At 50.7% G+C, this 12,762-nt stretch overlaps 1 protein-coding gene across 3 annotated transcripts in view; it reads left to right on the top strand.

Moving 5' to 3' along the window:
• DUOX1 (dual oxidase 1) overlaps positions 1–12,762 on the top strand; it is a 35,176-nt gene that overhangs the window by 2,235 nt on the left and 20,179 nt on the right. For 2 of the 3 annotated variants that reach the window (XM_047862604.1, XM_047862603.1), the window contains exons 4-17: positions 1,748–1,831; positions 2,009–2,173; positions 3,461–3,648; positions 3,832–4,033; positions 4,164–4,330; positions 4,738–4,798; positions 4,918–5,014; positions 5,878–5,968; positions 6,925–7,027; positions 7,281–7,453; positions 10,391–10,566; positions 10,757–10,875; positions 11,484–11,621; positions 12,267–12,380. In XM_047862604.1, the coding sequence (XP_047718560.1) occupies positions 1,748–1,831; positions 2,009–2,173; positions 3,461–3,648; positions 3,832–4,033; positions 4,164–4,330; positions 4,738–4,798; positions 4,918–5,014; positions 5,878–5,968; positions 6,925–7,027; positions 7,281–7,453; positions 10,391–10,566; positions 10,757–10,875; positions 11,484–11,621; positions 12,267–12,380 (1,878 nt within the window). The remainder of the gene's footprint in view (positions 1–1,747; positions 1,832–2,008; positions 2,174–3,460; positions 3,649–3,831; positions 4,034–4,163; positions 4,331–4,737; positions 4,799–4,917; positions 5,015–5,877; positions 5,969–6,924; positions 7,028–7,280; positions 7,454–10,390; positions 10,567–10,756; positions 10,876–11,483; positions 11,622–12,266; positions 12,381–12,762) is intronic. The other variant, XM_047862605.1, reaches the window with a different exon arrangement.

Here is a 12,762-nt window from a genome sequence, read left to right as displayed (position 1 = left end):
CTTCTCTTTCTTCATAAAGTAAGGACCCCTGATCCCAAATGGGAAAAGACTGATTAGGCACATAAGACAATAAAGGATTTTGTGGTCAGATTGGACCCAAAGCTGAAGGAAAGTCACCAGTGTCTTAAAACAATATGAAAACAACAACAAACAACTATTGCCTCTGTATGGTCCATTAGATTTCATCTTGTTACCATCAGTTTGCTAGACTCTGAGGCCATTTTGTGAAGTCTGGGTCTCTGAGAAGGGAAGCGGGCTTAAGGTGCTACAAGTTAAGTTAAAAAGAGCAAGCCCCTTATCAGCCCTATCAGGTGTGGCAGGATAAGAAAAGGGACAAGAAAAGGAAGCACAGAAAATCTGTGGAATGATCTACTCTGACTGGAGGTGATAGACCCCTGCAGCTTCTCCCATGAAGGAGCTGCTCACATTCCCATTCCTTCCTGGCCTCTCTTTGCCTTGACCTTGGATTTGCCTTTTCTACCCAGCTATTGCCACTTATTCCCGGGAGGCATTCTCCTTTACACCCTTCCCCCAAAGACCCTCTTCTTGTTCTGCTACCAGTTCATCTTATTTTAGAGATCATGTGTATGTGGCTCCCCTAGTTCCTGCCCCAAGTCCCGGATCCTTACTTGGATTCTTTGCTCAAACATCAGGGTCTGAGTCATTTTGCCTCTCTGACCTCCTGGTGACTGAGTGTGCATGCGTGGGCATGCACATGCACACAGGAGTGTGAGGCGTAGCTCTGAGATCTTATCCTTGGTGTGAGTGGAAGGACAGTCAGAGGAATGGGTCCCTTGATGGCTGATGAGGGTCCTTTTCTTCTGTTTCTCTTTCTCTTTGTTCTCTTTCTCTGTTCTGTTCTCTGAAGTGAGCAGAGAGGGAACCTTAGCCCTGTAGCCTCCTAGTTTGGGGAAAGGAATCTGGTTATCTGATCCACTGACCAGAAGGACCTCTAGGTCCACCTTTAATTCTAGACCCTTCCCTCTGTCCCCACTGTTTGAACTCTTCCCTCAACAACTGAGTGCTCTGTCCCAGATCCTAGTTTTTGGAAAGTACAATAGGGTCAATAAGAGGAATTATATGAGGAACATGTTGCCTCAGAAGAGGCAAGGTTATCCCATGACCAGGCAGTTCCTGATCCCACCCCAGAAACTGGGAAAGAGACCAGAGTAGCAACAGGTCCTAGAGCCACAGCCCCAGGGCCCGCACCCTTGCCCTGAGCTCTGCTCAGCAGGAGAGGGCCAAGCCCCTCTCCACATTGCCCCTACCCAGGGCTTGGTCATAGAATGACTTCTCCTTCCCTGGATGGAAGAGTGGTTGGCTTTTAGGGTGTGGCTGGCTCTTGCTCCATATGATATCTTAGGGCTGGGAATGGTTTCTGTCCTGCAGTGTCCCTCTGGGAGCTGAGGTGTGAGAGCAGTAGAAGGCTCCTGCATCCCCTTCCACATTGCCACTGTTCTCCAGCTTCATCTTGCTCTCTGGGGTTGTCAAAACACGCTGCCCCCCACTATACTGCCTTAGGTGCTCCCTGCCATGTTTCCCCCACGGGACAGCTTAAAGACTGAACTTGAGTTTGGATAGCACTCTGTCCTGGGTTCTTTCCTCTGCACCCTACCTTCTACACTGTGCTGGGGGTCCAACTTCTGCTGCTCCCCTTGCCAGCCTCCCAAGACCCATGTCCTGCATGCCTGCCTGTCCTCCCATGCACAGACTTACCCAGCTGCCCCTTCCCTCTGTTCTCACACAGGAGCACAGAACCCCATTTCCTGGGAGGTGCAGCGATTTGATGGGTGGTACAACAACCTCATGGAGCACAGATGGGGCAGCAAAGGTAGGTGAGGGCCAAGTAGAGACAGCCCTACGGTCAGGGTGGTACTAAGGGGCAAGGGATGACAGGTACCAGCAAAGGCTCATGGGTTCCCTGTGGTATGGAGGGAATCCTGGGAGAGAGGAGGTAAGCAAGCCCCACTGAGGATTTACCCTTGTCTCTCTACCTCTCCTACTGCAGGCTCTCGGCTGCAGCGCCTAGTCCCAGCCAGCTATGCAGATGGTGTGTACCAGCCCTTGAGAGAACCCCACCTGCCCAACCCCAGAGACCTTAGCAACACTGCCATGAGGGGCCCTGCAGGGCAGGCCTCCCTGCGAAACCGAACAGTGCTGGGAGTATTCTTTGGTGAGGGCCTCAACCTCTGGGGGAGGAAGGCCAGTAGGGTCAGCTGGACACGTCTATATCTGAGCGGGGAGTCAGGGAGTGAGAGAGAGAAGTGATGGAGGGTCTCAGAGATGGGGGTGAGAGATGGAGGGGGGAGGTGACGTTATGTGAAACTGAATTCGGCTTTTGGTGGGTTTTGAGCCAAAAGACACAACCAAGCCAAGAATAGGAAAGGGAAGAGTTTTACTGGAAAAAGTAAAGGAGAATGTAGGGGTTATTTCCCAAAGCAATGTCTTCCCAAACAACAAAACTGGGAAGTTTTAAGCTAAGGGTACATACAGATTCACAAAGGCACTTGTACAGTGGGGAATTCAGCCTAGAATTTAGGCAAAAGTCATCTCAGGGAGACAGAGTTCAGGTCTTAATTGATGAAAAACAAAAGGGCCGCAAAGGTTGACATCACTTCTCTGCCTTTAATTGTTCTGGTATCTGAGTGCTCCAAGGGGTTTAAATCCTGCAAAGATAAGTCAAGAATATGCTTTGGGCAAGTAGTCGTAAATCACAAGATGTCTAGGGCCTAAAATGATTTTTCTTAAGTGGAGAAAGCTATGTCTTGTATTTCTTTTTCTGGGGAAGAAAAACTAGAGGGAGAAAGTCTGGTTGGTGGAGGTATAAATTTGCCCCACGTTGAGCTGTTGTTGGGAGTACAGATGGAGGCAGGAGCACAAAAATAATCTGGCAGGGACTCTTGGTGGGACCCTGTTCTCACTCTTTGCCCCTGTGGCTCGTAGGACAGTGTCAGGGCAGTGTCAGTCTTTTGCCTTTGGCAAAAGGTCTGGGGAGGGGGGGTGGATGTCAAAATGGGGCGCTAGAATGGGTGGTCTGACCCGTGTCTGTGGGTTGTTGGTACCCAGCAGGAATGCCTGGCTCCTGCTAGCCCTCCAGGGGGTGGGAAGGGGGGGCTACATTTGATTCCCGGTATCTAGCCTCACAGTGAGACTGGCAGGCCCTCTGGGCAGGCTGCTCCCAGCTGCATGTTGCAGCAGGTGTTCCCAGCCCAATTGCCTAGGCACACTCACCGGGCACCTCCCAGTTACCAAGGAGAAGACCAAACTGGCAATGAAAACAGTCTGGACCAAGGTGTAACAAAGGATTGGGAAGGGTGGAGGAGGTCAAGACTTGGACTTGCCCCCAAAATCTAAGGAGTCTTTTGATGCTTCAAGGGGAGTAGGGGGGGGCTGGATACCTGATGCAGAAAGGAGAGTGCCAGGCCCTCAGCTGGCCCTAGCACGCCCCCATTGCGGACAGGCTACCACGTGCTGTCCGACCTGGTGAGCGTGGAGACACCTGGCTGTCCAGCCGAGTTCCTCAACATCCACATCCCGCCCGGGGACCCGGTGTTCGACCCGGACCAGCGCGGGGACGTGGTCCTACCCTTCCAGAGGAGCCGCTGGGACCCCGAGACCGGACAGAGCCCCAGTAACCCCCGGGACCTGGTGAGACGCGGCAGGCGGGGTCGCGGGGGCGGGGCCTGGCAGGGCCGGGCCGGGAGAGGCTCCGTCCCCCCGCTCCCCCCCCCCCTCCGCCACCGACGCTGGGCTGGCCCTGGCGCCCCCTTACCCGTCTCAGCTACTCCGCCCGCGGCTCACCCTGGGCTCACCCTCCCGGTGCCCCCGCAGACCAACGAGGTGACGGGCTGGCTGGACGGCAGCGCCATCTATGGCTCCTCGCACTCCTGGAGCGACGCGCTGCGGAGCTTCTCCGGGGGGCAGCTGGCGTCGGGGCCCGACCCCGCCTTCCCCCGCAACGCGCAAAGCCCCCTGCTCATGTGGACGCCGCCCGACCCCGCCACGGGACAGCGCGGGCCCCGGGGGCTGTATGGTGAGGCCGCGGGGTGGGCTGCGGCGGCCTGGGCGCGCGGCGGGGCGGGCTGGGGGGCGCCGAGGTTGCGCTCCCCGTGGTCACACCGCCGCGCGTCTCTTCCCCTGCGGCCCCACGGCGTCGCGTGCAGCCTTCGGGGCGGAGCGAGGGAACCGCGACCCCTTCCTGCAGGCGCTGGGCCTGCTGTGGTTCCGCTACCACAACGTGTGGGCGCAGCGGCTGGCCCGCGAGCACCCGCGGTGGGGGGACGAGGAGCTGTTTCAGCACGCGCGCAAGAGGGTCATCGCCACCTACCAGGTCAGTCCGCACCCCCTCCCTGCCCCGCCCCGCCCCGCCCCGCCCCTGCCTGCTGCGCAGAGCCCTCCATCCTCCGACGGGCAGCCCCCGGAAACGCCCTTTTCCAGGAGGACGCTGCTCCCCAGAACTGGGGCTAGCGTCTCGTCTCGGAGTGGACGTGGAGACGATGAGGAGGCAAAGCGCTGTGATCCTCGAGCCTTTGCTGTGGTTCTTATGTAGCCGCCCTCCTCTGCCATCCCAGGTTCCTTGTGGGGGCCGGGCCTCCGCACCTGTCCTGTTTGAGTTGCCTCCCTCGTGACTGCCCCTGCCTGACCCTCATCTCCCACCGAAGCCTTCCTTGGGCTCGGATCCCTCCCAGGGCGGCTGCTCCAGCGCATGCCTCCCTTTTGCCTTCTCTTGTCCCTCAGAACATCGCTCTGTATGAGTGGCTGCCCAGCTTCCTGCAGAAAACACCCCCGAAGTATGCAGGTGAACGGATGGGGAGGAAGAATGGGAGAGCCGGCAGGAGTTTTTTCGAGGGGGACAGGAGCCATGGGGAGGGAGGCTGGGTGGTTTAAGGGTTAAATTTTAGGATCCTCTTTCCCCAGGATACAGCCCTTTCCTGGACCCCAACATCTCCCCAGAGTTCCTGGCGGCCTCTGAGCAGTTCTTCTCCACCATGGTGCCTCCTGGCGTCTACATGAGGTGGGGGCCCAGCATAAATGTCTGTGTGTTGGAAGGGGTGGTGGTGTCATTTCAGGAAAATCTGCCCTCAGGAGCCCTCAGGACAGGATTATCAGTCTGAAGTGTGCTCATTTCCCAAAGGGAACAGTGAATTTGTAGAGGGAAGATGAACAATCGTTTAAAAACACGTCATTGTGGTTTTTAAGCACTTTATCCGTTTTCCTACAGCTGGTGTGTATATTAACCTCCCCAATTAAACACGGGCTAATTGAGGTTCTGAGGGTGAGTCACAAAGCCTGCTGGTCTAAACCTTAGGTCTTGACACCACACTGGGGGCATTTTTAGCTATAAGCACAGGACCTGGGTCTTGCAAGCCTTTTGAGGGAATTATAAAAAAATTTGTGAGAGCTGAAGAAAAACTTTGATTCCAAAATAATAAAAAGGAAACTTTAAACTAAATATATATATATATATTTAGTTTAATGTATATGGAACAAAGCATGGCAGTTTATTTTTTACAGTTGCGTTATAATTTAAATAATTCATAGGTTACATTTTCCTACTCTGGAACAATTTTTGGACATGTGTGACAATAGCCATGTTTACATATTACATGATAATATGTAAACTCTTTCTTTGGGAATTGGGAGAGAAAGGTACTCTAAATAGAGCCCCATGCTGTTTAGTAATATATATATAGACAGAGAGGGATGGAGAAAGGAAGAGATGGGGGAAAGGGGAGGCATGAACATGCTTTGGGTACATTTCTGGGGGTTTACAATGACCTGGGCCCCTGGCTGTATATAGCCTTGGAGACCAGAGCTGATGCCTGACTTTAGGACCCCATAGCCTCAGTCATCACTCCCCTGCTCCTTGCATTTCAGAAATGCCAGTTGTCATTTCCAAGAGGTCATCAATAGGAACTCAAGCATCTCCAGAGCTCTCCGGGTCTGCAACAGCTACTGGAGCCGAGAGGTCAGGACTGGGGGCACATATGTGGGTGGGTGTATGTGTGTAGTGTGTATAGTGTGTGTGTGTGTATTTGTGTCTGAGGGTGTGTGGTGAAAGTGGGCAGTAGAGCCACAGCAGTCAGCTGTACATGGTCAAAAGTCAGTCCTCCACCCCACCTCAGGGCTGTGTGAGGGACAGTGAGGCCTGTGCAGGTGTGGCTCTACATTCATTGCTTCCCCATAGGTTTTTCTTCTGTCTTGACAGCTCTGGGTCCCTTGTAGGCCATGGAGTACCCTAGCCATCCCACCCTCCAAGGAAATGTCCCAATTAGACACATCCAGGGCATGTTGAGAGGGGAGCAAAGAGGAGGAAGGGTTCTGAGAGATATCAGGGATAATCTGTCCATCCAAACCAGGCCTGAGTGGGTGAAGATCATTGATGAATAATTTAAAGCAAAATCTGATATTCTGTATAGAGTGTTCATAAGAGGAGAAAAGAGGTAAGAGGAAAAGAGAGAAGAGAAAAGCATGGAATTCAGAATCATGGAGCTGAGTTGAAAGAGACCTGTGTCCTCCTAATTGCTTTTATTGTATTGTATTGCATTGTATCCCTAATGCTTTTTTTATTAAGGGAAGGACACTGAGTTCAGAGAGGTCCTGTGACTTGCCCACAGCTACTCACTAACAGAGCAAGGACCAAGATGTAGATGTTCTAGTGCCTTTGTCAACCATACTGTCAAGTCTCCTAAAATAGAAGTAAAGTTTTAGATCCTTTGCATTTGTGGAGGCCTGTCTTCCAGCAGCATGAGCTTTGGATGGGGACGTCACTCACCTTGAGTGGGGAATCAACCTATGGAGGGGGAATGGCCTGATGGTTTTAGAGCAAATGTCAGCACTTGTTGGGCCCAGGACTTGGACTATGGGGTGGAGGGAGCCTTGGTGCTCAACCTTCAGCCCCAAATTCTCTCCCCATTCCCAAAGCATCCAAACCTACAAAGAGCTGAAGATGTGGATGCACTGCTGCTGGGCATGGCCTCCCAGATCGCTGAGCAAGAGGACCATGTGGTAGTTGAGGATGTGCTAGGTGAGCCTGAAGCTGTCCCTGAAGATGGTACACCCCTGGCCCCTGGGTGGGGATTCTGCTGGAGCTCCAGAGCCAGGCTGGGAGGAGTGCCTGGGGCTGGGATCCTGCACTCTTTCACTGCTGAGAGACCTGTTGACCATCGTTCCCTCTGTGTGATTCTGGTCCCCTTGGGGCTGGTTGGAGCCTGACTCCTGGGCTAGTGGAGCTGTGGTGGCCCTGAGCTCTCTCAGACTCTCTGGTATTTCATCCCCAGATTTCTGGCCCGGGTCTCTGAAGTTTTCGCGCACAGACTACCTGGCCAGCTGTCTGCAGAGGGGCCGTGATCTGGGCCTGCCCTCTTATACAAAGGCCAGGACAGCACTGGGTCTGCCTCCCATTACCAGATGGCAGGACATCAACCCTGCACTCTCCCAGACCAACCACACTGTAAGGAGGGGTGGGGACCCAGGGGACAGGGTGGGAGGGCCAGGGCACATTGGACCAAGACACAGAAAGCAGGCAATGAGACACCAACACTAGAGACAAGTCTCTGATGAGAGGGACAGGACTCACTGAGGTGGCTTTTCCCAGTGTCATAACCAGGATAGAGGTTACCAAACCAGCAGGATTTGGCATGCGATTTTGTGACTGTTCAGATCTAGCAAATGATTGTTGAGTATCTACTGCATGCCAGGCACTTAATAGGCATTATCTCATTCACTCTTCCCAACAACCATCTGAGCAGGTGTAGAAGGTCCTCAATCCAGGAACAAGCTGTATTTTTATATGCACTGATACTCAAGCTGCCTCGGGGAGTCAGTTGTCACACCCTCAGCTGTCACCTGGACAAGTGGCATTGCCTGCCAGCCAACAGACCAGTTTGGGTTCCCTTACCATCTTGGCACAGTGATGTTTCCATAATTTCATACTTATTTTATTGTTTTTGTCCTTTTTTACAAGATTGTTGGAAAGTGGACAATTAAAAAGCTGATGAAGAAGCAATATGCACATGGGGCTTGTAAACTTTATAAAATCAATGTAAGGATAGGAATCACCAGGCATACCAAAAGTAACAAACCTTAAACTTTAACGGGGCCTCATTAGAATTAAGCTGATCATGTGTTTATGTGGGGCAAAAAGAATTAAAGGTCAGGTAGAAAATGCTCAAAAAAAGAAAAAAAAAGGGAAAATGACAATGCTGCTCATATAATGTTGAAGTCTGTCTCCAAAAGGCAACATACAGGCAGGAATTTGCTTTTTAAAAACTTTCTTAGCTCTAAACAACAGAAACCTTTTCAAACACAATTCTACCATTCCAACTTTTGCACTGATTTTGACCCTCAACTTTCATACCTTTTTTTTTTTTACATAATTTATTTTTTTAATTTATATCCAAGTTAGTTAGCACATGGTGCAACAATGATTTCAGGAGTAGATTCCTTAATGCCCCTTACCCGTTTAGCCCATCCCCCCTCCCACAACCCCTCCAGTAATCTTCTGTTTGTTCTCCATATTTAAAAGTCTCCTGTGTTTTGTCCCTCTCCCTGTTTTTGTATTATTTTTGCTTCCCTTCCGTTATGTTCATCTGTTTTGTATCTAAATTCCTCATATGAGTGAAGTCATAGGATAATTTGTCTTTCTCTGACTAATTTTGCTTAGCATAAGATCCTATAGTTTCATCCAAGTAGTTGCAAATGGCAAGATTTCATTCTTTTTGATTGCTGAATAATACTCCACTGTATATATATACCACATTTTCTTTATCCATTCATCCATCAATGGGCATTTGGGCTCTTTCCATACTTTGTTGTCAGTAGCACTGCTATAAACATCGGAGGGAGTGTGCCCCTTCAAAACAGCACACCTGTATCCCTTGGATAGATACCTAGTAGTGCAATTGCTGGGTGGTAGGGTAGTTTATTTTTAATTTTTTGGGGAACCTCCATACTGTTTTCCAGAGTGGCTGCACCAGCTTGCATTCCCATCAGCAGTGCAAAAGAGATCCTCTTTCTCTGCATCCTTACCAACATCTGTTGTTGCCTGAGTTGTTAATGTTAGCCATTCTGACAGGTGTAAGGTGGTATTTCGTTGTGGTTTTGATTTGTATTTCTCTGATGATGAGTGATGTTGAGCATTTTTTCATGTGTCAGTTGGCCATCTGGATGTCTTCTTTGGAAAAGTGTCTATTCGTGTCTTCTGCCCATTTCTTCACTGAATGATTTGTTTTTTTGGGTATTGAGTTTGATAAGATCTTTATACATTTTGGATACTAACCCTTTATCTGATATGCCATTTGCAAATATCTTCTCCCATGCCATAATTTGCCTTTTAATTTTGCTGATTGTTTCCTTCACTGTGGAGAAAGCTTTTATTTTGATGAGGCTCAAATAGTTCATTTTTGCTTTTGTTTCCCTTCTGGAGACGTGTTGAGTAAATTGCCATGGCCAAGGTCAAAGAGGGTTTAGCCTACTTTCTCCTTGAGGATTTTGATGACTTCCTGTCTTACATTTAGGTCTTTCATCCATTTTGAGTTTATTTTTGTGTATGGTGTAAGAAACTCGTCCAGGTCCAGTCTTCTGCATGTCGCTGTCCAGTTTTCCCAACACCATCTGCTGAAGAGACTGTCTTTATTCCATGGGATATTCTTTCCTGCTTTGTCAAAGATTAGTTGGCCATATGTTTGTGGGTTCATTTCTGGGTTCTCTATTCTTTTTTTTCCCCCCTGGGTTCTCTATTCTTTTTTAAAAATTTTTAATGTTTTTATTTATTTTTTTAAGATAGAGACAGTGCAAGTGGAGGAGGGGCAGAGAGAAAACTGTGACATCATGACCTGAGCTGAGGTCAGACATCTAACTGACTGAACCACCCAGGTGCCCCCTGGGTTCTGTATTCTATTCCACTGATCTGAGTGTTTGTTTTTGTGTCAGTACCATACTGTCTTGATGATTACAGCTTTGTAATACATCTTGAAGTCTGGAATTGTGATGCCTCCAGCTTTGGTTTTCTTTTTCAAGATTGCTTAGGCTATTTAGGGTCTTTTCTGGTTCCATACAAATTTGAGGATTGTTCGTTATAGCTCTGTGAAGAATGCTGGTGTTATTTTGATAGGGATTGCAATTTTTATACCTTTTTAAGAGCAAGCTACATAGGGAACTGGCTGCCTGTTTTATTCCAACTTTATAAAATAGGCAGCTGAATCTGTGAGTTCCCATAAATGAGTTAACTTATGTAAAGCACTCAGAGCAGTGCCTGGGGCATAATAAGGGAGTGAATGTCACTGTCATTTATTATTATCATCCTTGAGGCTGATACCTGGGAACTAGCTCTTTGCCCCAGGGTGTGTGCCAGGTCTTTGCACTCACTCTTGTCCTTTCTTGGCCTCAGGTGCTGGAGGCCACAGCTGCCCTGTATAACCAGGACCTGTCCCGACTGGAGCTGCTCCCTGGGGGGCTTCTGGAGAGCCATGGGGACCCTGGGCCTCTCTTCAGTGCCATCGTCCTCAACCAGTTTGTGCGGTTGCGGGATGGTGACCGCTACTGGTTTGAGAACACTAGGAATGGGTAAGGCCTTCCTGGACCCTTCCTCCAACCCCCCATTGGCCCGGGCCCCAGGCCCTCAGTGTGTAAAGTAAGCAACCCCATGGGCCCTGGATTCTCAACTGACCGCACTGAGTCCTCAGCCCCTCTAGGCCTCTTTCCTCAGGCCTCTCCGTCTACCACTGCAGTAGCTCCTCACCTCTCCCACCCCCAGGCTGTTCTCTGAGGAAGAGATTGTGGAGATCAGAAACACTTCCCTGCGGGATGTTCTAGTGGCTGTCATCAACACGAGCCCCAGTGCCCTGCAGCCCAATGTCTTCTTCTGGCATGCAGGTGAGAGACCAGGAGGTGATTGGAGGGATTTGGGGTCTGGTGCCTCATCCCTCCCCAGCTGTGGGCCTGGTTCAGATGTGGCTGAGCAGTAGACCCCAAGGAGGCAGTGAGCAATGTTTCTGCCCTTGGGAACTTTGGCTCTAGGCAAAAACATGGCCACATGTGGATGTGTAGGTCCCCTTCGGCACAACCCCAGGAGGTACCCAAGTGAGGGCAAGACTGAGACTCAGAGAGACCTAGAGAGGAGACTTCCATCTGGCTGGGCTGAGCCTGGGGTGGGTGTGACATCAGAAGGGCCCAGTGCCATGAGGATATCCTAATCCCACAGCAGTGACAAGTGAACTCTGTGTGTGTGTGTATGTGTGTGTATACATATGTGTACGTGTGAGAGACAGAGGCTGAGGTGCATTTTTGACCCCATTTGTTACCCAAGTAGGCAAACACCACATTCCTGGTATAATGACAGGGGTAAGCAGCTCCCAGCCCTCTGAGACTCAAAAGTCCTCCACCCTACCCTTTCTGTCACCCTAACTCCTCAGTGATTCTGTGCCAGAGCCTCTGGCCCAGCACCAACCCCCCCAGTACTCTAGCTTCCTCTGTCTCCCCAGGAGACCCCTGCCCACAGCCAAGACAGCTCAGCACTGAGGGCCTGCCAGCCTGTGTTCCCTCCATCATGTGGGACTATTTTGAAGGCAGTGGATTTGGCTTTGGGGTCACCATTGGAGCTCTCTGCTGCTTCCCTCTGGGTAAAAGTGATGGGCAGGGTGGGGTTGTGTGAAATTTGTAAGTTGAGAGGTGGGAGTGGGGTGGTTTCATCTACAACAGATCATGCAGAGTACTATTCCTCTGGGCACATGAGGACAACATCACAACAGGAGGGAACATGAGAAGTATCTGACCTACAGATAAGTCAGCTCCAGGGAAAATTGCCTTCCTGTTCTCCTGGGGTCCCTTCAGGGCCCAGATTGGTTAGGAGCCACAATTTACAGTTATTTCCAGGAGCTTGGGCCTGGGAAATTGTCAGAGGCAACCCCTGCATGAGAACCAGTTGAGAACTAGCTGGGGCAAAGGCTTGACAGGTAGTCTTTGGCATGGCTGTGTGTAGGTCCACTGGCAGAGTGGCAGAGTGGGTCCAGGTTTTGGCACGAGGACTCTGGACCTAGTCTCTGCCTGGGAAGGGACCTGCACAGTGGAAGCAGGGGAGGCTGTGCAGGCATCTTAAGTGATACCCAAAGCTCCCTCCCCACCCACCCCCCATCAATTCAATTTGAGACAATTGAATGGGCTGACCTAGGAGGTGGGGAAAGCAGGGGGTCTTGCCAAGGAAAGGGCAGTTGCTTTCCCCAGACCCCCACCTTCCTTTGAGCATCCTACTGCTTCTGCCCTCTCAGTGAGTCTGCTCAGTGCCTGGATTGTTGCCCGGCTCCGGAGGAGAAATTTCAAGAGGCTCCAGGGCCAGGACCGCCAGAGTGTCATGTCTGAGAAGCTCGTGGGGGGCATGGAAGGTAGGCCTGGAGCTGGCCAGGGTGGTGGTGGAGAAGATATGATTCAGGGCTGCAGTCCCCTCCCCCACCTCAGCAGCTTAAGGAAAAGGCCTCCCTTTTCTAGGCCTCTAAGCAAGCCAGGCCAGCTGGGAAGAGCCATGGAGGCGTTAGGTGGACATTGGACCCGGAGTCCTCCACCCTCCATAAATTCTCCTAATGGTCCCAAATAAAGGAGATGTAATAGACTCATGGGAAGAAGTCACATTCATACATTTCATAGGCATACTATGATTCTCTAGAGTCCTGGGGAAGTGATGCTTTGTGGCATCTTACAGTGGAATTTCAGGCAATAGAGAAGTAATTAATGAAGGTCTAGAATCACGTTGAGGATTGGAATCTTGGT

This window comes from Prionailurus viverrinus, chromosome B3, assembly GCF_022837055.1.
Source record: "Prionailurus viverrinus isolate Anna chromosome B3, UM_Priviv_1.0, whole genome shotgun sequence".
Classification (NCBI taxonomy): Eukaryota; Metazoa; Chordata; class Mammalia; order Carnivora; family Felidae; genus Prionailurus; species Prionailurus viverrinus.
The sequence above is the reverse complement of the archived record's forward strand: the minus strand, read 5'-3'. Positions and strand labels throughout refer to the sequence as shown.